Source organism: Babylonia areolata, chromosome 4, assembly GCF_041734735.1.
Source record: "Babylonia areolata isolate BAREFJ2019XMU chromosome 4, ASM4173473v1, whole genome shotgun sequence".
Taxonomy (NCBI): domain Eukaryota; kingdom Metazoa; phylum Mollusca; class Gastropoda; order Neogastropoda; family Buccinidae; genus Babylonia; species Babylonia areolata.
In genome coordinates this window covers 11,942,318-11,969,817 of record NC_134879.1, presented here as the reverse complement: position 1 = coordinate 11,969,817, position 27,500 = coordinate 11,942,318, and the positions used below count along the sequence as shown (strand labels likewise).

Genomic DNA, 27,500 nt, shown 5'->3' with positions numbered 1-27,500 from the left:
AGTTCGCGCTACACAAACGGCTGTTCTGCATGTTTTGCCCAAACACACACACGCAAATGACAAGCAGTACCATTAACAACATAGAAAACCTACCACATGCTTAGATCACCACGAAGCACTGCAGCTTCTGGAATATTCTCATCAGTACATGTTGTATTTTAGGTCAAGACCATTTTTGTCCATTACTGACATAATTCATAGCACTGTCGGGCTACAAACTGAGAGAGGCCTTCCTGAAAAACAAAATTCATGGCACTGTCGGGCTACAAACTGAGAGAGGCCTTCCTTCTGAAGAAGAACCTCGCTGCAGCGGCTTTCACGAATCTGCTGACTGTACCAAAAATCGTTTCAATACTGCAGACATATTGAAGTGATAAGGATTGCCTAAACACACGAAAACAGCGCAGAAGTCCAACACAACTTGATAAACTTGAGACTTCACCCTCAAGAGGGAAAAACAGACCTGTTGCTGCCTGCCTCACGGGAAATCGTCATCCAGCCTCTTACCCATCATAATACACATTGTCCTGCTGTCAAGCTGGGCCCCGGAAGATTCGCGACACCTGCAGTGTTAAGGAAGTAATTTGAGCAAGAAACGTAAAAAGACGCAATCTTGCAGCAAATGTCAAGTCGGTGAGCATAGTCCCTGTCTTTACATTCGAGACCGAAGGATACTCATGGAAAACAGGCAACTCCGTATCGCGTTGACAAACGATAAAGATCAAGCTGAGAAAATGTGTGAGCCAGCTGCACGGTTATGTCTCCTCCAGTTTCGCCAATCGGCGTTGAATGGGTTAGCTTTTGGTGTGAGGGGTGCAAGTCTTGGGGGCTCTCTCCTTTCATATCACCATAGACCGTGAAAGCGCCAAAGAACTCGTCTGGATGTCTCCTCATTGCCGGTAAAGCGCACAAGCCGTTCGCTTTCAGTCTGTGTAGAACTCTTGATTTATGACGTCTCCCCACACAACTGAGCCATGAATGTTCCTTTGCGCTCTGTGACCAAGGCTGATGACAAGATTGCTGTTATCTGGTGTGTTCAGGTACACCCTTCTTGGCAACACTTTTTTTTCATATATATATATATATATGTGTGTGTGTGTGTGTGTGTGTGTGTGTGTGTGTGTGTGTGTGTATTTAGAAACGCCATTAAAAAAAAAATCCAAAGCCATTTTCGAAGTTCTGAAATGAAGCTTTGCTTCTCAACCATTTAACGGGGTCGTTCAGTTCACGCGATGTCCTCCAGTCACTGTTCCAGAAATAGTCTATATTTGTTGCAAGCAAACTTCGAATGGTGATGGTTTTCTATTGTCTTCTACTGTCAGAACTGCACCAAATGAAGCCCTAAAAACATCAGAAGCCAATTAAAGCGACCACTGTTTTTGAATACAAAAGTTTGGGTTGCTGAATGGGAAAGGAAGCAGCTGTTTTCATTAAACCGGATCCACAACATTCACACTACATCTAAACTGCCACAATTTCTCGAGCAATAATGAAAGCAATCCAAAGAACATAATTCACTATCACTTGAAGTTACGCCGAAATACGACTGGGTTTGTTAAGCTTTCATCACAATGACATCTTCGATATTTGGGCAATACACGCCGTTTTCAGAGGCATCAGTTTCAGTTTCTCAAGGAAGCGCCATTGCGTTCAGACAAATCCATATACGCAACACCGCATCTGCTAGGCAGATGTCTAACTAGCAGCATAATCCAATGTGCTTAGTCAGGCCTTGAATGCATACTTATATATCCATGTACCTGTTAGAGTGGATTTCTTCTGCATAATTTTGCCAGAGTGGTTTGCCGTGGGATCTTTTTAAGTGCGCCAAGTGCGTGCTGTACACGGAGACATCGAATAGGATAATCTGAACGATTTCCTTTACGGCAAAAGCGTGAGGGTGCGTGTACTTTTCGTATTCAGTCACTTGTCTTCCAATTGCAACTGACTTTGTTTAAACAACAACAACAACAAAAAACAAAACAATGACGACTGCAACTAAACAGGTAAAAAAAACGACTATCAAAATTGAGTTCAATCGGTCCACAACACTTAACTTCTTCTTCTTCTTCAGTAGCTCAAGGAGGCGTCACTGCGTTCGGACAAATCCATATACGCTACACCACATCTGCCAAGCAGATGCCTGACCAGCAGCGTAACCCAACGCCCTTAGTCAGGCCTTGAGAAAAAAAAAAAGGAGGTGAATAAATGATATATAAGCAAATAGATGTAAAACATGAAGACACACATTCACATATACACCCACACATGCATAACAGATATGCACCGAACACTTAACTGTACACACTAAGGTCTGTGAGGATAACGTTTCATTGTGGTAACAGAGGGTACCAGCACAACTGAGTGAGCAGTCGTGTCACACCTTCCACCATTCTACACTGCAGTATTCTACGCTTCCCACTTCACTTCAAAGCGCACAGAAAACAAACAAAATATTAAATTTAAAAAAAAAAAAGAAGAATAAATAAAAGGGTACCAGCAAAAATTGTAACCTTTCCAAGCCGAACGACTTGTGTATCGAAAAGTCGTGACCGGAAATAGCCAGTGTAATGCTGTCTCAGTGTGTGTGTGTGTGTGTGTGTGTGACCGGAAATATCTAGTGTTATGCTCAGTGTGTGCGTGTGTGTGTGTGTGTGTGCGCACCATGAAGGCCACTTTGTAGCAGAGCCCAGTATCGGAAACAGCAAACCGGAAGCTGGTCCTCACTCTGTTTACCTTCCTCGAAACATCGCTGGCTATCATGATCGTGAAGCGTGTTGGGCGTGTCGATGATTACTCCGGTCCACAGTTGTAGCAGGTTATCGTAAACTTTTCTTTTCAGCCAGTGTTACTCTTTTCTTTGAGTTGTGCTTTCCCCCCAGCAGCATGGCTCCGTATTGTTGATTGTGACATGACCCATCACAAAAGGCACGCACAATAATCGCGCGTGCGTCCTTGTAACGAAACGCACGCGCGTAGAAGAATATGAACAAGGTAAAGGACATGTTCAGAGATCTTGGTCTGTCAGTCGATTGTTGTTCTTTAACAGTACTCTACCCATACTTTGTGGTGTTGAGCGACCCCCTTGTTTCGTTTGTAAGCTGTATAAACACGTACGAACGTATTGCGCGCGCACACACACACACACACACACACACACACACACACCGCATTAAACTCGCAATCACTTAAAATTGCTTGCGTTGTTACGTGCAAAATGAAATTTAAATTCAGCAGGGTCAGGAGATGAGCTTTTAAAATTGATTGTACATGCTTTTTTCACACGGCCATTGGGAGAGAGTGAGGGAGATAGTGATGGTAGTGGGAGGGGTGAAGGGTTGGATTGGGTTACAGATGACTCATTTTTAGCTACACACACACACACACACACACACACACACACACACACACACACACACACACAGTGAAAGAGACGGAGAGAGGGAGAGAAACCCTCTATCCTGTCTAATAAACACCGGCACTGTTTTTTGTGTGTTCTTGTTTTTTTTTCTCCTCCCCCTCATTTCCCCAGTGCACACAGCTCCGAAACCAACCTCCACCCAACAACCCAAACGCCCCTCGATCTGAAAGAAAAATGTACCCCAAAAATAAAGCATATGATTTCTGTGTTCCTCTATACCCAAGCCAAACAATGCCCACCTTTGTTTCCCCCTAGATTATTGCCAGTGCAAACGGGTGCAAAACACAGCGAAACATTACGGCGAACAAGGCAAGCAGGCAAGCTCAAGAAGCCATTTTGGTGGTATAACTCCTTGTCATAAGAGATGGCTGGAGGGGGAGTTACGGGTCGTGGAATGTGTGCGCCCGGGGTGGGGGATGGGGGCGGTAGGGGGAAACAACAAGAAGAAAAAAATCTTCTTTCTCGGAGGTAAGCAGAGGAGGCGGTGGAAGGGTAGTTATCGGTTTTAAAAAGGTTTTTGTTTGCGCGGTTGAGCGAGAGGGAGCGGGGTACGGGTGGCTGCCATCTGGGGTACGTTCACTGTGTCTCCCCCCCCACCCCCTTTCCCCCACCCCCTCCCCCGTTTTCGAGCGGAAGGAAAGAGAAAGAAGACATTTTGTTTTCCGTTTGGGTTTCCTTTTTAACCCTCTCTCTCTCTCTCTCTCTCTCTCTGTGTGTATGTGTGTGTGTGTGTGTGTGTGTGTGTGTGTGTGTGTTTGTTCGTTTTCCTCTGAAGCGATATTGCTCTCTCTCTCTCTCAATCTCTCCCCCTCCCTCCCTCTCTCTCTCTCTCTCTGAGAGAGAGAGAGAGAGAGAGATTGCTAGTTTTCCTCTGAAGCGATATTGTTCAAACGTACGACGATAAGGGTCAGTCAAAGTAATGCATGCACATTTTGAGCGGGAACAGAGAGTGGGAATCTTAGAAATGCGTAGATCTTTTATGTTGTTACTGGCATTTTGCACAAATTTATTTCCTAAGAGAAACAAAGAAACAAAACGAAATTTTATTCATGCAGAGTAATGAGACAAGCAATTGTTTTTCACCCAAACCTTGGCAAAAAATATAAAAGTAGTATTCATATAAATGCATTGAGAAAGAGAGTGAATGAATGAACCGTTTATTCATTTAGGCTAGCCCTTCTCGAAGGGATTATTGAACAACAAACACATCTTACTGATATAGAAGAAGAATAAAACAGATAAGAGAGAGAGGGGGGCGTGGGTAGTGGTGGGAAAGAAAGAGAATACATGAATAACTAAGTAAAAGAACGAATTGTTTATTCGTGTAGGTTAGATCCTCGCGAATGGATATTTGAACAACAAACACATCCTGCTGATCTAGAAGAAGAAAAGAAAAAAAAGAGAGAGAGAGAGAGAGAGAGGTGGGAAAGAAAGAGAATGCACGAATGACTGAATAAATGAATGAATCGTTTATTCATGTAGGCTAGCCCCTCGCCAAGGGATATTTGAACAACAAACACATCGTGCTGATCTACAACAAGAAGAAGAGAAAAAAGATAAGAGAGAGAGAGGGGTGGTGGTGGGAAAGAAAGAGAATACATGAATGAATGAATGAATGAATGAATGAGTCGTTTATTCATGTAGGCTAGCCCCTCGCGAAGGGATTTTTGATCAATAAACACATCTTGCTGATCTAGAAGAAGAAGAAAAAAGATCAGAGAGAGAGGGGAAGTGGTGGTGGGGAAAGAGAGAGAGAGAATCTAGAAGAAGAAAAAAGATCAGAGAGAGAGGGGAAGTGGTGGTGGGGAAAGAGAGAGAGGGGGGGGGGGGTCCTGCAGTGTGAAAGAGGAATGACCTGACGGACTTGAACGAACCTGTTGTGGTGTTGGTCAAGGCAACCCGGCGGTCAGCCCGTGTACGAAGTCACACAGGAGGGGAAAAAAAAAATCTGACGACGTTTTTAACAGATGTGTTTGCACTTCCATTAGTCTCCCCCAGCCAGTGAATGTGTGTCGCCTCCTTCATTTATCTGTGTCCTAAGAGTTAGCGAGGATTGTTTGAGTACTTTTGGAACTGGGGACAGAGGGGATGGGTGGGGGTGAAGTAGGGGTGGGGTGAAGGTGAGGGGAGGGGAAGGTGAACAGGGCGGAGACGGATGGGTAATATCATTCTCTCAGACTTGTGTCTCCGAGCTGTATCGGTGAGATTTCTTCAAGAACAAACCGACAGTGGAAAGGCTATGTCGATCGGTCCAAGCTGGATATTATATAAGATGCATCTATGTTGAAAGAAAGAAAAATTAGTAGGCTAAGAAAAGAAGGGAGAAAGAAAGTAGTGTATGTAAGTTTGGGGCCAGTGTGTATATGTGCGCGCGTGCGCGCGCGCGTGTGTGTGTATGTTTGTGCGTGCGTGCAGTCTTATCGGATTTTTCTTCCCCACAAGATTCTTTTCCCCCCGGGTTCAGAGCATGCCAGTGAGTGAACAACAATATGGGTGTATGAAAAGAGAGACGGGTGGGTTTGTGGAGTCAGGGGTGACTAGGAGAGGGGGGGAGGGGAGAGGGTCGTGAGAAACTGAAATTTTAGTCAGTATTGTCTCGCTTAAAGTTTCACACACACACACACACAGAGTAATGCAGACAGACAGATACACACGCTCTCTCTTTCTCTGTGTGTGTGTGTGTGTGTGTGTGTGTGTGTGTGTGTACTGGTACGCGCGTGAGTGCGTGTGTGTCTTAAGTGTACCTACGGTACGTGCATATGTTTGCGCTCGAGTGCGCGCGCGCGACGGAGTGCGTGGGTGTGGGTGTATATGCGTGCGTGTGTCGGATCAAAGGCGGTCCATCAAGGCTGACCTGACCTGGACGCGTGCAGACAGTCATCAATCAGGGGGAAAGCCACGAGTACCGGGGCCACGGGGTTATCGTACACACACACACACACACACACACACACACAGAGTTGAACACACACACACCCACACCCACACACACAGTTGAACACACACACACACGCGCGCGCGAACGCACACAAAGACACGTACGCACACACAAAACAGACATCCACACGCACGCAAGTTTGCGCGTGCACTTAAACAACTACATACACACACACTCTCTCCCCTGCGCTCGCGCGCTCACACACACACACACACACACACACACACACACACACACACACACACACAAACACATCCATTTCCCACACTTCCACATGCACGCGCCCAGGCGCACACACACACACACACACACACACACACACACACACACACACACACACACACACTTGTTCATCGCTACAGTCCTGAAACAGCCTTGCTGCGCTAGGCTAGGCTGAAAGCACATGATTTTGCTTTGTTCACAGCGAGACAAAATTGTAAACAGAGAAGAAGAGGAAGAAGAAGAAAGACGGGCAGATGGACAGACACATGTTATATAAGTTCAGAGACCGCAGGACGAACTGTGGCCTCTTGTGAAGAAACAACCCACCAGCTAATTGTGAACACTGCGTGCTTTTTCTTTGCTTCAATTTGCATGCAAGGCACGGGACATACCTTGTCCCTTTGTCCCCTTTTTTTCCTTCTCTCTCTCTCTCTCTCTCTCTCTCTCTCTCTCCTTTCAGTGCCACTTCACGTGGCTTTCTATAGTGGCAGAAATGGGTCGAGGAGAAGGGAGGTGGAGGTGGCAGGGTAAAAGCAACTAAACTGCGTTCAATCGCTTCCAAATCCAGCGTTCATGCACCCCAAGTACCCCGCGTGTCTGTTTTCATGCCAAGGGACTAATAATAATAATCTTCTTACAGTCAGTAATGTTCGATGATTGTCTGCTGTGTGTGTGTGTGTGTGTGTGTGTGTGTGTGTGTGTGCTGTAAGACTGGAAGCTGTCACTATTTCTAAATGGTGAATGGATTCTTCGACAGATCTGAGGGTCTTTGATGATTTACTTAAGATTTTACTAAACGTAGGGATGCAGGGATCGACGTGTTTGAGTGCATTTGTCATATAAATTGTGTTGCGTTGCCAAGCGTTGCGTTGTAACTAGTGTATCGTATCGAATTGTATTGTATTATATGGTATCTTTTTTATCGTAATATTTTGTATTGTGTCTCGCTGCATAATGGTTTGCCATGACACCATGGCAGCTTTTCTTTGGTCTCTTTGTTTCTACGTGTATTTGTTCACGATCAAAGTGTTTTTTTTCCCCAGCAGAATATGACCCGGGGCAGCTCGGCCATTATGGGTTATCCAACGTCACACATACACCCTCTTCCCTCCTCCTTCACACCATCTGTCTCCACTACGCCGCTCCTAAAAAGAAAAGAAAAAAAAGCCATTTTGTTAGTGCACGGAAGGTCACACTACCGCATTAAGTGTCATGAGGTACCGAAAAACATCAGACTTTTAATCTCTTTTAAGTCTCTACATTCCCAGAGAAGAAGAAACCTATGCAAAACATCTAAAAATCTACCCTCCCCGGCTACAACCTTCGCGCTAAACGAGTCCTTCACTCACCAGAAAACAGCACAATTACGAGCACGGTAACGAGCAAGACATAATGTGGCCCGACTCGAAAGGACAGCCAGGTCGGGGTCAGCACGATTTATTTTGCACAGACGCATTCACGGAAACACACGAGTGCTTTCCGAAGAGTAAGTTGACAAGTGGCGTCACCAACTTGCTGTCCGCGGCGACGCGACGGTGGAGTTTTTAGAGTCAAGGAAAGTATCATGCTTGTCTACTTCTTGTTTTTTTTTCTCTTTTTTTTTCTCTCCCCAGTGCCGTTAAGTGTTGCCTTCAGTTTTGCGCTGTTGAAGCGACAGTTTCATCCCTTTCGCGCTGTTTTCAGCGGTTTGTGGGTGGCTGAGAGTGCTTGAAGAGGCACCAATTTATCCCTCTTCTGGGGACAAGGCAAAGAGTTGTGTGCAGACTGGTCTCGTGCCTTGTTCTCTTTGCCTCCAAAGGAGTTACACCATTGTAAAAGTGCACTTCTGACGGTCCTCCCCCTGTCTCAGCTCAGGTTATGGGGTTCGTGTAAATCTTTCTTCTGGAGGAGCTCTTCCCTCTCCGACGATGACTGTGTGTGTGTGTGTGTGTGTGTGTGTGTGTGTTTCTCTCCCTCTGTCCCCTGCCTGTCTCTCAGGTTCCCCGTTTTATTCTCACCACCACATCCACGCTTTACTGAATATAATATAGTTATGTCGCTGCATATCGCCTTGAAGCCAAATTTTCTAACAGGTCATTTCAGTTCACTCTTCTGGCGTACCCCCACCCCACCCCCGTCAGCACTTGACAACAAATGTGAAAGTGGACGTGGACGACGCGTTTGTTCTTATTCTTTTGTTGCTGTTTGTTTGGTTTCGTTCTGGGATTTTTTTCTCTCTCCTAATTTCCTTCAGGGCGACAGTGGAAGTTTCTGACAGCGCGCGTCCAGTGAACTCTTTATTATGGATGGCGCGACACAGAAATGAGACTGGTCATGATCATGACAATAAAGTGTGTGGCGCTGAATCTTGTGCAGAGACACAACAAAACGCTCACACACCAGCCATACACGCGCATGCACGGCCGGCTCTGATTTAGAGGAATGGAAGATAAAACGTATAATTAAACGGAAGTACAGTAAAAAGCTAGACAAATTGTAGGTCCGGAAGACGGGGAGGGGGGGGACTGTAAGAGGGGCGTGGACGAGAAGGAGGGGCGTGGACGGGAAGGGGTGGAGTGGACGGGAAGGGGTGGGGTGGACGAGAAGGGGTGGGGTGGACGAGAAGGGGTGGGGTGAACGGGAAGAGGGACGTGGACGGGAAGGGGTGGGGTGGACGAGAAGGGGTGGGGTGGACGGGAAGGGGTGGGGTGGACGGGAAGGGGTGGGGTGGACGGGAAGGGGTGGGGTGGACGGGAAGGGGTGGGGTGGACGAGAAGTGGTGGGGTGGACGGGAAGGGGTGGAGTGGACGGGAAGGGGTGGGGTGGACGGGAAGGGGTGGGAAGGGGTGGGGTGGACGGGAAGGGGTGGGGTGGACGGGAGGGGGTGGGAAGGGGTGGGGTGGACGGGAAGGGGTGGGGTGGACGAGAAGGGGTGGAGTGGACGGGAAGGGGTGGGAAGGGGTGGGGTGGACAAGAAGGGATGGGGTGGAGTGGACGGGAAGGGGTGGGGTGGACGGGAAGAAGTGGGCCAGTTTTGTAAGAGGTAGGTACGTCAACGGGCTGGTCATTGTCTGCGGACGATTTAGTCTTCACAGAAATCCATCCACTTACCTTCCGCACGTACAGCAGTCACTGTACTGGGCAGCGAAACAGAGATGATATACCAGGACAGTCCCACGTAACACAGTTCTTGACACATTATCTTAACTCACTCAGTACAGCCAGTCATCTCTTCTCCTCTACACAGACCCCTCGGATGTCCAGTGGGTGTCTGAATGACCCAACCTTTAGCTTCCATCGTCAGAATTGTGGTATTATTTGTCAACACTCACCTCTTCAGTATGAGAGCCTTCCACTTGCAATAGTTTGATGGTGGTAATTGGGGTGAAACGCTGTTAACGTCGTCTCTTTCGCCGTTCGTATGGAGAGAGTTAACCATTTAGCTCCTTATGGCAAATAAGACTAGGCCGTGCTGATGACTCAGTCCTTCCGTTTAATTCATCATCCCCAGAGTTCATAAAATCGTAAAAAGGACATAAAAAAAAAACAAAAAAAAAACTTCAAAGCCAAACGAAAAATACATAAAAAGGCCATATGTGACCGTCTCCCACAAAATGATAGATAACTCGCGCTGCATTCAATTGCGTTACAGACAAAAACAGTGCTGAGGGTCCATCTGGGATAAATCGAGATTTTTGCACCAGTGCATAGTTCAACCTGTAAATTACAACATATCTCACTGTCTTTGCCGAATTCAAACTATAAATTTGAAAATCTAGTAAATTTCCGCACCTACGTGTCGATACTGCGAAGCAATTATCCCGAGGAACAGCATATTTCACATTAACATCTATTCGATATCTTGATAGAATACATTAACATAAAAGAAGAAAAACTAAAAAAATAAACATGTAGGTAAAAACATAAAAACATAATAAAGTGGAAATTGGAGATACTTAGAGGGCAAACCACTGAAATAAAGAATGAACAAAAATGGGCCACACTCAGCGAACTCACACTGGCACGCACCCACCCACACTGGCACGCACTGGTATATTTAAAGTACAAACACTGAAAAAATAAATTTAAGAAATTCACAAGTTTTTCAATTCTTAAAAAAAAAAGAAAGAAAGAAAAAAAGATGTGCATCATTCTAATTTTGATGAAAAAGAAATGAAAACAAAAGAAGCTTTGTTGAGAGACCAAGAAGAAAAAAACTCTTTTACACCCTAAAAAAACCTTTCAAAATTACATTAATATCACATCAAGTGTGAATATCATTGCCCAAAGCATGTACAGACCCTAGTTTGATAACCTGCCAAACTTTCACAGGCATGCAGCTAAAACAAACCCCCGTTACTAGGGGAAAATCTCAAGAGTCAGTTGCAAAACTTTAAAGTTCTTTGTCTCAAAATGGCTGCCGCACTACTAACACACTTTGAACTACCATAACTTCTACATTTTTTAACCTAGGAACATGTTAATATCTCATTTGAAAGGTCTTTTCTTCTTTTTTCCAATGACATATATCTTTATATCCTCAAAAATCGACTTATCTATGATTATGTAGAAGCTGGTAACATATAGGCAAATAACACTGCAGAATGAACAGCTAGTGCCCATCCCAATGTTTACAATTTCACCATCTATCCTCAGAGCAAAACAGCACAGATAGTACATCACAGACTGTGGAAAAGAGAAGAAGAAAATGTCAAGACTTGCTCGAAAAAACGAAAGAGGAATTGACTGGGAATGCAGAAATAGAAGACAACAGTGAAAGAAGGGAAAAAAAGGCAGAAAGGGAGCAATAGAAAATAGGAAATTTCTAGCACAGAATTTTCAGAAGGCGCGGGTGGGTGCTATTTATACTGAAAGACCCCCGGCATTCCACGGGACATCAAACCTCTGTCCAAACCATGCATCTGAAGATGCCACTGTGAATACCCAGCTGCGAGTTCGATACGTATGTGTTGTAGCATACTAGTGTAATTAGGTTTGTTTTGTTAATAAATCATGACAGTCATCATCATATATAACTCATCATATCATAATTTATCAACATTCGATTGACATGCTACCCTTCTCCCGCTCCAGTTTAAGAAACAAACAAACAAACAAACAAAAAACAAACAGGAAGATACTCGATGCATCATGGATAACATCGTCCTCAATTATTTCATCCCGGAATATCACGCAGTGTTCGTATTATTGATGAGAAGTTGAAAGTGGACATCACAGCTGGTATAAACGAAACACAAAAACAGCCTGACAAACCGTTCAGGCTTGTACACAAACTTAAAAAAAAAAGAAACACTTAAGAAAGATAATCGGTGTATCATGTATCAGATCGTCCTTACCTATTTATACTGGAATGTCACACTGTGTTTGTTTGATTGATGAGAAGTAGTGATTATCACATCTAGTATAAACTAAAGGCTATAATAGTCTGACAAATGATTCAGACCTTTTACACAAGCTAAACAAATCATTGTTTGTGGGTTGTTGTTGGTTGGTTTTTTTTTTTTTTTTTTTTTTTTTAACAAACCATAATAAAACATTGAGACACCATTATAAAACACGTAAGGACCATTGAGGAACTGTGTAAATCTCCTTGGCCGCTTCTCATTGTAAACCACGTGTAGCCCGCCACCAGCAGGTGATTTATACAGACCGTACACCTACCTCAACACTATTTAATAACCATTACACAGACAGGGGTAAGTATGGAGGAGGGAGTGGCGGTAAGGAGGCATGGAAACGATACTCCTACTTCTCCTCGGCTCCTCGACCCCTGTTCCGTTTAGTTTCTGTGACCTCGACCGCCCCTCACCTCTCTCTCTCTCTCTCCGTCATCTCTCTCTCTCTCTCTCTCTCTATCACCCCCACTGTCTCTGTCTGTCTGTCTTTCTGTCTCTGTCTCTGTTTCTCTCTGTCTCTCTCTGTCTCTCTCCCCCCCCCCCTCTCTCTCTGTCCCCCTGCCTTGCCTTATCGTGGAGAGAGAGAGGGGGAGGAGAAAGAGCTGGCATCAGTCATCCCAGTGACGTGGGTGACGAATTTTGAATGGCCGCGGCCCACCGTGGCCATTTTGTCACAGCAAATGGACCATGAATCAGCTGCGACAACCCCCGCGCTCCTCCCGGCGACAGGAAGCGACGAGAGATAGTCTCGGCATAAATCACGGCGGTTTATGAACAGCTCCCACACTGTCCCACTTCTCTTCTCTCCGTGCTCAGCCGAACGAAGCGACTGACGACGACAACGACTATGACGTCGAAAGGAGGAGGAGATGTCGTCGTTCCGATCTTCAGACGAGATCATGCAGAGCATGGGTTTGGGTTTCTGGTCGAGTGATCTTTCTCTACTCTACTTGCCGAGCGCTGCTTGAGCACAACGACTGCCTTATGCGAGACAGTTCACTCTAAGCGAGCGTTGACCTTTTCTCGAAGCCCGCACCCTCGACCTCACCCCCCTCACTCCACCACCCCTTCCTATGCTTGTTTCCTTTGGTTCTTTACCACACGGTCAGTTAGCCAGTCAATCAGCCGATCAGTTCTATGCTTTTTTTCTTTCTTTCGTTCTTTCTTTTCTTCCTTTCTTTCATTCTTTCTTTTCTTTTTTTCATATTTCTTTCCGTCTTTCTTTGAAGGTGTTCCCAGCCTCCCTTGGAGAAAAAAGTCACAGCCCTGTGACTTGTCAAAGATGCCAGCGAAGGGGAGGCATTAGAATTGGAAAACAAAAAAACAACAACAAAAAAACACACACACACAAATGGAGAAACACATAATGTCAAAAACTGAACAGTGGGTGATAGATAAGATAATACTTGGTCTTTGCTGGTACCATATGCTTGTGAATCCAAAAACGAAAGTTAAAATGTATGCATTGTGTGACGGAGGATGCATGACTCATAACTAGAAGATATACAGTCATGGAGGATAATCATTTATAACTCCAACAAATGCATTAAAGGAGGATAATGACTAATTACTCGAACATTAAGTATCAAAAGAGGATACTCTAGTGTCCATAAACATGCATGTTTGTTGCTTACGTTAGCACACCAGTGTGTAACAATTGAAGACCCAACCCACGGAAATGAGATGCTTCCGAAAGCTACTAGGCATCTCCTACACTAAGCACGTCACGAACACTGAGATCCGACAGAAGATCACATCACCCAAGCCATTGGACCCCACGATGATCTCCTAACCATCATCATGAGGTGGAAGCTCAAATGGTGCGGACACGTCGCAAGATCCGACGTGCTCTCAAAGACCGTTCCGCAGGGCACCGTACCAGGCAGTTGGAAGAGAGGGAGGCAAAAGAAAATTGACAGGACAACATGAAAGAATGGACAGACATAATTTCACAGAGAGCTGCGAGAGACAGGAACCGACGGAGAGAAGTGGTGTGGAAATCATCTGCGGTGCCCCGACGACCTTCCACTGGGTCATAGGATAGGTGAAGGTGCAACAGTCACTGCATGCTGACATCACTAAGTAAGCATAGATGTGTGCTGTACAAAAGCATAAATTGAGTATCAGTATCGCACATTGCTGCATACATTCATAATATATATAATTACTCCACTTTTTTTTTTATCCCATTGCCACATGCGTGCTGCTTGTAATAGCACAATATAACACACATTCCCATGTGATAGTCATGCATGTTGATGCCGTAATTCTCAACATACGTGTGTGTGTGTGTGTGTGTGTGTGTGTGTGTGTGTGTGTGTGTGTGTGTGTGTGTGTGTGCTGTATTCACATGCAGTCAACACTCATTGTTGCCATGTCTGTGTGTTTCGCATATTTCGCGTATAACTGTCAGCCGTTTTCAGAGTCGGTTGTTGCCGTTTCTGAGGTCATCCAGATTCCCGTCTCTTTCTGCACTGCTGGGTGTGTTTATCTGTCTCCACTGTGGCGGTGGGGCTGTTACAACACGAATGCTTTCGTATAATGTTGTCTTCGTGCCGTGCGGAGACACGCACGCCAGTAAGGCAAGCTGTCTGCTTGTCATTTATCTTGTTGTCTGCTTTCTGCGTTCATGTTTGTGTGTTTCTGTCTCTGTCTCTATCTGTGTGTGTGTGTGTGTGTGTGTGTGTGTGTGTGTGTGTGTGTGTGTGTTCTCTCCCCTTTTTTGCTTCTTTTTATTTAGTTGTTCCCTCTCTGTATTGTTACGCCAAAGTAGAAATCATGTCGCACTAATTAATTCACAGCCTAAAATCATCAACCCATTACACGTACACAGTGACGATAAATTCACACAACCTACCGGTAATAAGATACTTTTGTCCTTCTCTATTTATATTCTCCAACTCACCTAACTCCACCCACCATCCACACGCATGACATTCACCCATATATATATTTATATATATATATATTTTTTTTTTTTAATGGTGGCGTATTCAAGATAAGTCACGCGAAAAGACACGGAAATACTATATCAAGGAACACCGGTCCTCGAGAGTCATAAAAGTCTGTATGAATGATGGGATGTCACGATCGCCATGCAATCTACCATTGTCTGAAGAAAATGATGATAATAAATGGGACATGGGAAGACGTTCACTCAATCTGGCTCCGCGACTAAAGCATTTATTCGACACAGGTATTATCGTCAACCTCGTCTCTTTAAACCTATTTAATTTTCTTGTGCTGATCCTAATGTTGTCCGAAATCTATCTATGTATATCTACAAAGCTTTTAGATATAGGGAATTCTTTTACATATATAACAATGTTATTCTTCTTGGCTGAAATAAATTTTACACACACACACACACACACACACACACACACACACACACACATATATATATATATATATATAGAGAGAGAGAGAGAGAGAGAGAGAGAGACAGACAGAGGGAGAGAGAGAGAGAGAGAGAGAGAGAATATATATCCAGGGAGACAGACAGACAGACAGAGATATACTGCTAGAAAACGATGGACCTCACAAGTCCGTGAAATGTAAGACTGTATAAATAATGAGACTAATATTATTTAAAAGGGTCACCTTTGCAGTCTAAGGACATGGAACATTTCTGAAGTTCCCTTCATCAACTTCTCCTAACCAGCCCACCCATATCTACCACGGTTTTCGTCCCCTCCCCTCCCCCCCACCCCCAAGACTCCCCCCCCCCCCATCTCCTCACACGCCCCAACCCCTTCACACCCCCAACATCCCCAAAAGCGGTGACGTATTCATCTTTAGCCAGACGTCAAAGACAGAAACACCAGTAGGAGACCTCTGGCCCAGATCATAAAGTGTATGAAACTCGAGTCTCTTTTCGTTCGGTCCATCGGCCCTTCAGATCGTGGAAGATGACCTGGTGTCACGCCACAGGGAGGGTGACCACGGTAGGGGTCACTGAGTTATGATCTGGGGACGACGTCGGGGGACTTGGCTTTCTTAATGGTGCTGAGTCGGAGTCGAAGACGTTTGAATGTCAATCAAGGTGTCTAGTGATGGTGGTGGGTGATGGTGTGTAGTTGTCAAACTGCTGTCCTTCTCTGTTCCGCTAAGATATTGTAAATGAATTGTGTTAAGTTTGGAAGGGCTTCTTCTTCTACTTCTTCTTCTTCTTCTGCTTCTTCTTCCACTCCCTTCTTCTCCTCCTTCTCTCCTTCTTCATCATAATCACCTACTACTACTGCTACTGCTACTACTACAACAACAGCTACTACTGCTACTACTCTTGACGGCAAAACAGACATTATACGTCAATAATGGTTTTCATTTTGATACTGTGCTTTCGTCGTGTTTTGTATTTCTAAACATCATTTTTCGTTGGTAACATGCGATTGATTTCTGTGGAGATGGAATCAACACATTGCGAAGAGTGTCTCTTACTTTAAAAAGATCATTTTTTAAAAATACGAACTGTTACGTGTATTGCCACAACCTCTTAGGAGACTCATTCATAAAAAGAAACAACGGTCATGTGTAGTACAGATTCTACACAGGTGAGGGTTCAATGTAGATTCTGCATTAATTTTTTTTAAACGCCCACGAGGACCTTGAATATTGGCATTGAAATGTGTAACATTTATGCCTTCCCAGTCCACTTCTCCCAACTCCCACCCCACCCCCCCTTTTTTTTTAAACCCTTTCCAAAACCGTGTTCACAACCACGGAAGAGATGTCAATATGCACCTATTGCCCTCCGGTAGTTTGTTGTGTTCTCGTTTTTACAATCATGGAAAAGGTGTTTACACGCACCTGCTCCCTCCCATTACTCTGTTGTATTTCGCTCAAAGTGAACCCGAAGTGGTGGGACCAAAGAAAAACGGGGAGAAGGAAAAGGCAACGGCAAGTGTGTAAAGCTTTGAATGTTCCTCTTTTTCTAAACCGACTTGCACCGGGATATATTATGTTACGCATTTTAGAATGATAATGTTCAAAACATAGTTGCATTTAACTTTATTATGAACCTTTTGTTTTCAGAGTGGGATGTATTCCAGAACCTAATATGAAATGATTGTTTTCAGACAGGAAATCCGGTGATGAAGTTCCTGTGAGGTTTATCAGTCTCACAAGAGTTTTCCTTTTGAACTGTTGAGGTGACGGTAAGGGGTGTCAAAAGGGTGTCTCATGCAATGGTGTGTTTTTTGTTTTTTTTAAACATGTGCACAAGTCATTCTTAAAAGCATAATAAAAAGTATGTATCAAGCGTATGTATGTATGTGGCCGTGTACCTATTGAACCTCAAACGAAGTTTTTGTTCTGAACATTGATGGTTCCCTTTGAAGTGTCGGCATTAAAACAGCTACAGAACGAATCCGGATTTAAATGTGTATGGGGGAATGAATGAATGAATGAGTGTGTGAATGAATGAATCAATGTTTTTTGTTTGTCTTGTTTGATGTTATTTTTTTTAATTATTTTTTTTAGAGCATAAAAGGAGTAAGCACATAAGGCTGGGTTTGATGCCATCCTTACAAAAAGGGAAAATGTTTCAAACACGCAATGCAAAAAGCATAACATCTCTGTTTCATCTTTTCCGAACGCAACATACGGGACATCAGTTTATCTCATCCGAAAGATAGCACTAGACCATAACTCCGAGTTCACTGGAAAAGAGGGGGGGGGGGTGATACTGGTGGATGGAAGGAGGTAAAATCACGGGGATACACACACACACACACACACACACTCACGCACGCACGCACGCTCACACACACATACGCACACACATACACACACACGCGCGCGCGCACACACACACACACACACACACACACAGAAAGAGAGAGGGGGGGAGTAGAAATGAAAGGAAGACAGAAAAAAAGCAAATTTGCTCTGTACTGTGCCACTTGTCTCTCAACTAGTGTCGGCGACACATGAAATTCAATTATTCAATTTTCTTTCTTTCTTTATTTCTAAGAGATCACAGAAGAAGAAGAAAAAAAGAAGAAGACGACAAAATCAAAACCACTCCCCTTATTTTTTTATTTAGTTTTTTCCCCACCGACCCGCTCACTTGCCGGTTCGACTTTTTGTTCGACTCTGATGCAACGGGCAATAACTCTCAGAGACACAACACAACAACACCGCTCCCATTGACGGCTTTGGGGAAAAAAAAAAGAAAAGAAAAGAAGAAAAAAAGAAAAGAAAAGAAAGAACAGGGGTAATAAATGTTTTACGTGTAATATCCTCGTAAATATTAAACCTCGTCTCAACACGACCGTTTCTTACGGCTTCTGACTTGCGAAGGTGGAGAGAGAGAGGAAAGTGAGGTGTGTGTGTGTGTGTGTGTGTGTGTGTGTGTGTGTGTATTTGTGTGGGTGGGTGTGTGGGTGTGTGTGTGTGTGTGGGTGTGTGTGTGAGGGTATGGGGTGGGGAAGGAACGGAGAAGGTAGGGCTGCAGATGAGTAGCTTGCATTTTGCGTCCGCCCCCCTCCCGAATAAAAAAAAGAAGTTCTACCAATATATCTGACCGTCTGATTGTTTGCCTGCCTGGATGTCTCTGTCTCTGTCTCTGTCACTGTCTGTCACTGTCTAATGCTCTGTCTCCCTCTGTCTCTCACTCTAGTTTATTTCAATCCGTGTGTAAAATTCATTAAATACTGGCTTACAGGTGATTCACACAAGTGAACATAGAAATAACGTAACGTTTTGTGGGATCTTGATATCAGATAGGGAAAGAAACGCATTGCTCAGCATACATTCAAAAGTATTTATTTAGTTTTTTTTTCTTTTCATTCCTTTGGGATGATCTAGGTTTGGATTGCATGGTTATCGTGTGTTTTTTTGGTTTTTTTTGTTTTTTGTTTTGTTTTTTTGTTTTGTTTGGTGGTTGCTTTTTCAAGAACAATTGATTGTAGATAGCAATATTATATTCAGATTAGTGAAAACATCTTTCTTCATGATGTTCAAAAACATAATAATTATGTGTGTAGATAGATAGACAGATAGATAGATAGATAGATACATACATACATACATACATACATACATAGACAGATAGATAGATAGATAGATAATAGATAGATAGATGCATACATACATACATACATACATAAATAAATATAACGGAACGGAATATTAATGAAATTAGAATTCAAGGTACTGCCATTGACCAGCATTTTTGTGGTTGTCTTACTTTTAACATTAAGAATGGCAAATGTTATTTCGAGTTCTTTTGTTCTCTGCATACACGCCCTTCAAAAGAAACACCAGCTTGTCATGAAAGATGTCAACGAGTTGAAATACGCGTGCATATAGGCGAATGACATATGTTTGGCATATGTTTGATATGAATTGTAAATTACCCCCTTAAAATGGTTTGTGGCCTTTTTCTTGAATATATCATCGTTGTTGTTCTCTGTCTCTGTCTCTCTTGTCTTCTAAACATCAAAGCTATTTTCCATTTTCATGGATAGCAGCGCATCTGATATCGGATTTGACAGAACCGTGTGACAGAATTCTATCTTCGCTTCGAAACCTGCAAACAACGGCAGGGTTGTTGTAATGTCCTCTCCTGTGAAGAGAAAAATCACGCCGCTGTCTGTTTCGCTAGAGAAAAATCATATTTTCAATAGTCCCTCTGTTTCTCTGTTTGTCTTGCTGCGTTCTCTCTCTCTCTCTCTTGCTTTCTCTCTCTCTCTCCTCCTTCCCTTTGCGTGTGTGCTTCTGTCTCTTTATGTCTGTCTTTCTCACCCCCATACTCCTCTGTACCCCCCACCCTTCCCACCTCTCTCTCTCTTCTTCTTCCTCCTCCTCCTTCTCCCCCCTCTTTGGGTGTGCTTCTGTCTCTGTTTGTAAGTCTGTCTCCCTCACCCCCAAACTTCTTCCTACCCCTACCCTTCCCACCTCTCTCTCCCTCTCTCTCTCGTATGTCTCTCTCCCCTTCTCTCCCTTCTCCCTCCCTACTCGTGTGTGCTTCTGTCTCTGTCTGTATGTCTGTCTCCCTCACCCCCCACACTCCGTACCCCCACCCTTCCCAATGTCCTTCCGACCTGACTGTGAAAGCAGTGTACGTGTCTAGTCTGTCATCGATGACCTAGTTCTCTCCCCTGAAGGGCATTGGTAAGGATAATACTCGATAAGTATAATAGTCATTCTCCCTCCCCCGCCCCCCCCCCCCCCCCCCCTCTCTCTCTCTCTCTCTGTCCAGCTATTTTTTTTCAGTTTTTTTCCCTCTCTGGCGGTATTTCGGTATGCTGCTTTGAATCCGCGCACTGCGCAGGCATTAGTTCACAGAACACCTTTATACTTTCAATCTTATTCTCAAGACGACTTTAAGGCACGGTGCTCGAACCACGAGTGATTTCCAAACGCGCCCTCCTTGACGCTTTAGTCTCTCCCTTGAAACCGAAAGAGAATGGGCAGCATTCAGCTGTTATTCAGCGTTTTGTCAAAGGGTGAGAGACTTTTATCCTCTCATTCCCTCCCATCCCCGCAACCCCCCCCCCCCCCGCCCCCACACGCCCCCTAACCCTACCCTACTCCCCCTCTGTCCTCGCCCCCCTCCCTCACTTACTTGTCACAGGATACAAGATCAATACAATCCACTTTTCGCTCCGTTCAAAACGGCAGTTCAATGGGTTGGAGGATAATGTGATCGCACACAGGCTGTCCTTGTTCGATACGACTTTCTTTTTTTTCTCTCTCTCTTTTTTATGGGGTGGTTGGGGGGGGGGGAGGAGGGTTGGAGTTGAGAGGAGGGGCGGGGGGCGGGCGGGGGTTGGTACTGTTGTTCGTCCATTGCGCTGCACCTTTTCTCGCACACACTTGGTGGTTCAGCGTCCGCAAGACGGGGCCAGAGCTTCTGTTACAATGCCAGCTCTCCATGGTGGGGAATGTGGGGCAGGGGTAATACGTGTGTGTGTGTGTGTGTGTGTGTGTGTGTGTGTGTGTGTGTGTGTGTGTAGTGGGCTGGGGAGTACAGGGCTGGGGGTGGGGGGTAGAGGGGGGCTGACAGAGGGAAAAAGGGACTGAGGTGCAATAAAACCCAGTAATGACAGTCGTAAGAAATAGGTTTATTACGAAGAGGACAAAAAAGATGCATGTCAACGGTTCAGATTTGCACTTTTAATGTAGAAAGAAGAAGAAAGAAGAAGAAACACAGAATGAAACTGAATCATGCCGTTAATAGAACGTTTTCGATGTGATGTCACAGCATGCGACAAACAGCGCGCTGTCAGCCATATTGGAAAGACACGCCAAGCGTACTGAAACACATCTGATCGCTAAAGACGGCCACTTGGGCTTCCTCTGTAGCATCGTCTTGCATCCGTCCAGACATAACTTTGGTGTGTGCACCCACATTTTTCGACAGATTTTAATGATTTCTTCTCAGTTATGTATCCCCCCCCCACCCTCCTCCCGCATCATCAGACATAATGTTCAGTTTCTTCAACCTGGAAGGTAGATTTTTACTTTTGATCCGAATCTTATGTTGAACAAGTTCTCAGACTTTTCTTTTTCTTTAAAGAAACTTGATCTAATACCCGTTGATATTATTATTTTATTTCATCAACTAACAACTCTCTCTCTCTCTCGTAACTGTGTAGGTATGAGGGCGCTGTTGCGCGCTCATGAATGTATACATTGTGTGTGTGTGTGTGTGCAACCATGCGTGCGTGTGTGGCATGTAACATACATAATTGTAGTTGAATATGAACAGTAACTATGTGTATTTTTATCACTTGACTGTTATTGAATTGATTCTATAATTATCATATCAAATGTCCTCAATTATCAATAAGAATTTATTAACGACCCCTTGTCAACAGAGCCTTTAGTTAATTACAGTAAAATTTTAGTGATAACTCACACACACACACACACACACACACACACACACACACACACACACACACACACACACACACGCACACACACACACACACACACACACACACACACACACACACACACACACACACACACACACACACACACACACACATACTCTACCTAACTCTTACGACACCAAACGAACCACAGCATTACGATCCGTCACATTCCCGGCCAAGCGAGAGAACTCTGGGCCGCCGGGCGAGTTGTCACCTCTTGAGCTACACCCCGGTCGTTTACTACCCGGCCCTTTAAGTTCGTTCAGGTGGCCTTAAAGGCACCGCTCCTTCCTTTCGTTATGAGACTGGTACGAGAAACTACGCTGTACGACGACTGAGTCACCGCCTTTTCTTCTTTCTAGTCTGATAGTCACAACTATAATTATCATGTTTGCTCATAGGCCTTCGTCATTCACAAAACATGTTCTCGGAGACTGGTGTGCAGTATTTTTTTTTCATCCTAACCCAAATTATCAAGCCAAACAGAAGTAGATAATTATCTCTTTTTTTTAATGGATGTTTAACTAATAGGTGAATAAAATTAGATTAGGGGGTACAAACATGAATAATAAATGAAACAGTCCAGGCCTTGTCCTTGATGAAAGGGATGAACTTGTTTACATCACTTTCCCATTCCATATGGGGGCGGACAAGGGGGTTACAGTACACATTAATTGTGTATGTGATTTCATGTTTCCCCGCCTTGAGGAAACAGAAGACAACATCGAACGAATGGTGGTCATCGTCATCAGAAAGCAATACAGAATTCCGTACATATTTTCCTCTCTCTTCGCGCGCGCAATCCACACAGACACAGGCACACACACACACACACACACACACACACACACACACACACACACACACACACACACACACACACACACAGTTTTTTCAGGGTGAATACAGCAGAAAGAGGTAGAGGTCAGTTTCAAGGCCGGCATGAGGTCAAGCCTCTTGTGACTTGACCTTGGTTGACCAGAATCTCATCAGTCCGTCTGTCGTTCTGTTCTGTTGGCAGAGAAACCCAGACATCTTTTCAAACGGGAAGGGGGGGGGGATTAATGGATATTATCAGGATGGGGGATTAATAGGTGTTATCAGGATGGGGGATTAGAAGATAACATCAGGGTTGGGGGAATCTGAATATGTAATACGGGCACAGGTAGCTCAGTTGCAAAGAGGCGTCAAAGCATGTGGACTGGTCCAGAACAGAAAGCTGTACAAAATGCACCCCACGTGTTTGGATTACACCCCCCCCTCCCCCGCCCCCCCCCTTCCTCTATGAGTCTTTTTATCAATTAACCAAGACTCAAGCAGAGAGGAAGCGCTGATTCTTAGTTTGAAGCTGTGTGCCGCGCCCCTGTTTTGTGAACGTGCGATATCCTGCTCGTTTACTGTGGAATAACTATGAAACGATTTGTTGCACATCACAACACTGCAGAGGCGTATTTCTGGTCTTCCTGCTGTTCCCGCGAACACACTGTCTTTAGGGAGTGCTGCAAAACATCGCCAGGTAGTTCATCGTTGACTATTTTGCACAGCATTTATGTCAGTATTACATATTTTCATCATTCTGTTCCCCCATCAGTAAAAGTTAGACTAGATCTCTATAGTGGGTAGGAAAAGCGGGCAGCTGTTGAAATTGACTGACTCTCATTTGAGAACGCGTTCCCTTTTATTGTTCATTCTGATGGAGACGATTTTGTGGGAAACCAGGGGGGTTAAGATCCTTTTGCACTGTTACAGTTGCACTGGTGAACACTGGATGAATTCATCGGGTCTTTTTTTTTTTATCAAGGAAAAAAACAACAAACAAACAAAACAGGCCATGAGGAGGAGAAGAGAGTAGGGCCAGAGCTCAAGTATGGACCTGCTGGGTCATATATGAAAATGCCAGTCAGTGGTAGAATATAGAAGGAAAACAGTCAGTGGTGAATGGCAGGATTCATTCACAAGCGCAGTAATGTCCTGTAGGAATGTTTCGCTGATTCAGTGTCGCGGATCAAAGAAGGAAGAAAAGATCGAGTGAGGTGGGAATAGCTTCGAGCAAAACTGTCCATCTATCACTGATGCTATTTTTCATTTTCCCTTGAATAATTGTTCGCTGTTTGTTTGTTGTTGTTTTGCTTTGCTTTGTTTTTAATGCGTTTCTGGCTGTAGCAGTTTATTTGCTGGGACATTTTGAAAATACTGCTGGGGGAGGTAACAATAGTGTGGTTTGTACAAACATAACTCTGGCGATGAGTTGCGTTTTCTGTATCAATGCAAAGCTTAGCAAGTATTCGGTGTTCTGAATAGTGCATTATACACATGTAATCAAGTGTATCCGAAAATAGCCATTAAGATCATGTTGATTTTCCGCCTGAGAGCCTCATAGAGAGATGGAAAGAAGAAAGCAGACTGAGACAGAGTGAGAGAAAGTGAGATGTGGGTGGCTGTGAGGGGGGGGGGGGGTGAAAATGAGAGAAGGGGAGAAGAAAGAGAAAGAGAGGCAGGTACTTCAAACATCACACTCCTGAACAACGGCAATCTACCTTCCACGGTCACAACACTATCCACGTTAGGAGAGAGAGAGAGAGAGAGAGAGAGAGAGAGAGAGAGAGAGAGAGAGATCATTCTCTTCAACTACAGCAATTATCTCTTTCCAAAAATGGATACAATTCGACCAGCATGAGTCAAGATCTATGATGGTTCAATACTGAATAATGTACAAAAATACCATGACAAATCAATAATCGATAGATTGGTAGAAATAAGCAATAACTCACATAGCCGTATCTGTAAGAAGAAGACGATGACTTGATCATGGCACTGTATCTTGGAACCATCACAGCTTCACGCGATTCATCCTTGAGTAGTCCATCCCTCGCCAGTTACTTTCAATCTGTTTTGCCTGTTTTCCGTTTTGACTAGAATGTCAAGTGTTTGTTCTCGGTCTTGACCACTGGAGTCGTTCCGTGAAACCAAAGTCTGTGACAAGACCCCACGGGGTCCTTTGCTGAACATACAACTGTCATTTCTAACCATCTGTCTCTCTGCTGAACGCCAGTCCATTGCTTACTGATACCGGAAGAGTCCGGAGGGCTGTAAGTAAGCACGTGACAACAACCAACAAACAACACGAAACGCGGCAGATCACCAACATGTCTCACTATTGCACTTCGCCCGCTGTCGAGGTCCTGCCGTCCCAGCAGTCTGTACTAAAGTGGTCTCCAGGAGACACGTACCGGACTTTCACGGCTCGGGCTTCTTCACCTGACGCTCCTGGGGTCACGAAGACCTGCCCCTGAAGACTACACCGGGGGAGCCGAGGTCAGGCTGTGGGAAGCTTAGAGACTGCTGGAGGACAGCCCGGTACGGTGCCAGCGGCAGTGACGGGGAGGAGAGGCTGAGGACGTCGCTGTGACGCTATGAAGTCACCTGGGCTACAGGATGATGTCCCACTCCGACAGCGACATGGACTCGTCCAGCAAGTCCGACTTGACAATCTCCATGTACTCCTCCGGCAGAGGAAGCGGGGGAGGGGTTGGGGAGAGGGAGAGGTCTGAGGAAGAGGGGGAGGATCTGGCCTCCATCCTGAAGTCCATCAGGGAGGGAGCGGCCGGGGTGTGGCACGTCGTCAGGTCTTTGGGCAATGCTGACGTCAGGAGGGATGAAGCGTCAGACAGGGCGAACTCTTTCATGTCCAGGACAGACGAGTCAGGCGAGGGGTTGCTGCAGATCTCGTCACAGGAGGCGGACGATGAACTGAGAGTCCGGGTGGAGGCAGCATCCGAACACAGATCGGATTCTTCGCTGTGGCCACTGGCTACACCGCCACCAGTGCCGTCGCTCAAAGCAGGGTAGCCAAGGATATCCCTGAGGGCGTGGATGTAGTTCAGTGCCAGGTTGAGAACAGTCAGCTTGGTGGGTTTCTCTTTCTTCTTTCCCTGACCCTTCGCCTCCTCCATCTCTGGCAGGGCTTCCCGAAGGCGTTCGAAGCCATCATTGATTTCCTTCATCCTCATTCGTTCCCTGGCGTTGGCTGTCCGACGTCGATACTTGCTGAGGGGCGGGGGCTTGGTCTTGCCCTTGGGCTGTTTGGGGGTGGACTGACGCCTCTCCACCTGCACTCGCTTCACCAGGGAGCTCAGGCGCAGGTTGTACGCGTCGCCCGACTCCTCGCCTTTCGCTTCCTGCCGGCTCATCTTGGCCTTCAGCCTGCTGCTCTTCCGGCATCCTTTGGTTTGTTCTTCTCCTTCAGGAGCAGGAGGGACAGTGCCTGAGATGCTGGCCATGGCCGAGGGTTCGCTGTTCCTCTCCTCACAGCTCGTGGAAGAGATGGCCGTTGTGTCTTGCCCTCCTCCTTCCATGTGTCTCACAGTCTGGAGTCACAGCTGACACACACACCCTAGGTCGCTCGAGGTGAATTCTTCAAATATTTCTTTTCTTTTAAACTTTAATCTGAGTGTTACACGTTAGGTAGTTCAACGTTCTTCTTACTTCAATCTGAGTGTTACACGCTAAGCTGTTCAACGATCTTCTAACTTCAATCTGAGTATTACACGTTAAGCAGCTCAACGTTCTTCTTCTTTAATCGTTATTGCGAAGAATTACAGAGCACGAAACAAGCAGGCTGGGAAAGGAAGCAAAGAGGACGCACGCACACCACAGCGTGACGATCGTGACAGTGAGCGAACTTTAGAGACCATCCAAGCATAAAGGCAACAGACTGGGGCCTTACGCTGACGGTGCAAGGCCACTGAGGCACTCGAGCAGTGGTAGTAGTAGTAGCAGCAAGTAGAACCACAGAGGGGAAGTTTCCAACTGAAGGCGGCGGCCTGTTCCCTTATCTGTCCCCCTTTTGCGCGTGCCCAGAGTGTGTGACGGGGCCAGCACGAGACAGGGAGCTGTAAGGGGAAGGAGGGAAGGGGTTGTGTGGGGGTAGACGGAGGACTGTAGGTACGGGGAGTGGGAAAAGGGACGGGGAGGTAAAGGGGGCCAAGAAAAGGTCCCAAGCAAAAATGTCACCTGTAGCTTTGCTCGTGTTCTGTCAACTTGGCTCTCTCTCTTAGCCAACCACAGTTCGCCTCTACAGAACAGCTACCCGCCCACAGATTAGAAAGAAGTGCCACCCCCACACTTTCTCTCTTTTCTCTCTCTCTCTCTCTCTCTCTCTCTCCGGGGGTCGCATACGTTCCTATCTACCCTACCCTACCCTACCCTACCCAAACCTCGTTCCATTCTCAATGGGATGGTCGGAGGTTTGGGCAAAAATGCTGATCGAATCTTGTTGTTTGGGAGGGGAAAAAAACTATACCATGGAATATAAGCGGTGGTAAGATAACTCGAGGAAAAAGAGGGAAAGACAGAGGGAGAGCTTCGCGTTTTGATTGCTGCACGAAGTAGTTTTCCACTGTGTTTTTCTTCTCACACGCATGTACCTGTGATATAAGATTAGGGAAAGGATATTGTGTTTGTGCCCTCCGTACGTGCGTGTTCTCGCGTGTGGAGGAATGCCTTTATAGCTGCGGTACTTGAAGTCAGAAAGATCACGGACACACACACACACACACACACACACACACACACACACACACACACACACACACACACACACACAGAGCCTCACACACACACACACACAGAGT

At 45.3% G+C, this 27,500-nt stretch overlaps 1 protein-coding gene across 2 annotated transcripts in view; it reads right to left on the bottom strand.

The window, feature by feature from the left end:
• Nucleotides 1-26,708, bottom strand: part of LOC143280862 (uncharacterized) — a 33,584-nt gene extending 6,876 nt beyond the window's left edge. For both annotated transcript variants that reach the window (XM_076585588.1, XM_076585589.1), the window contains exon 1: nt 24,639-26,708. In XM_076585588.1, coding sequence (XP_076441703.1) covers nt 25,296-26,222 — 927 coding nt within the window. In that variant the 5' untranslated portion in view covers nt 26,223-26,708 and the 3' untranslated portion in view covers nt 24,639-25,295. The remainder of the gene's footprint in view (nt 1-24,638) is intronic.
• Between the last annotated feature and the right edge of the window lie 792 nt (nt 26,709-27,500).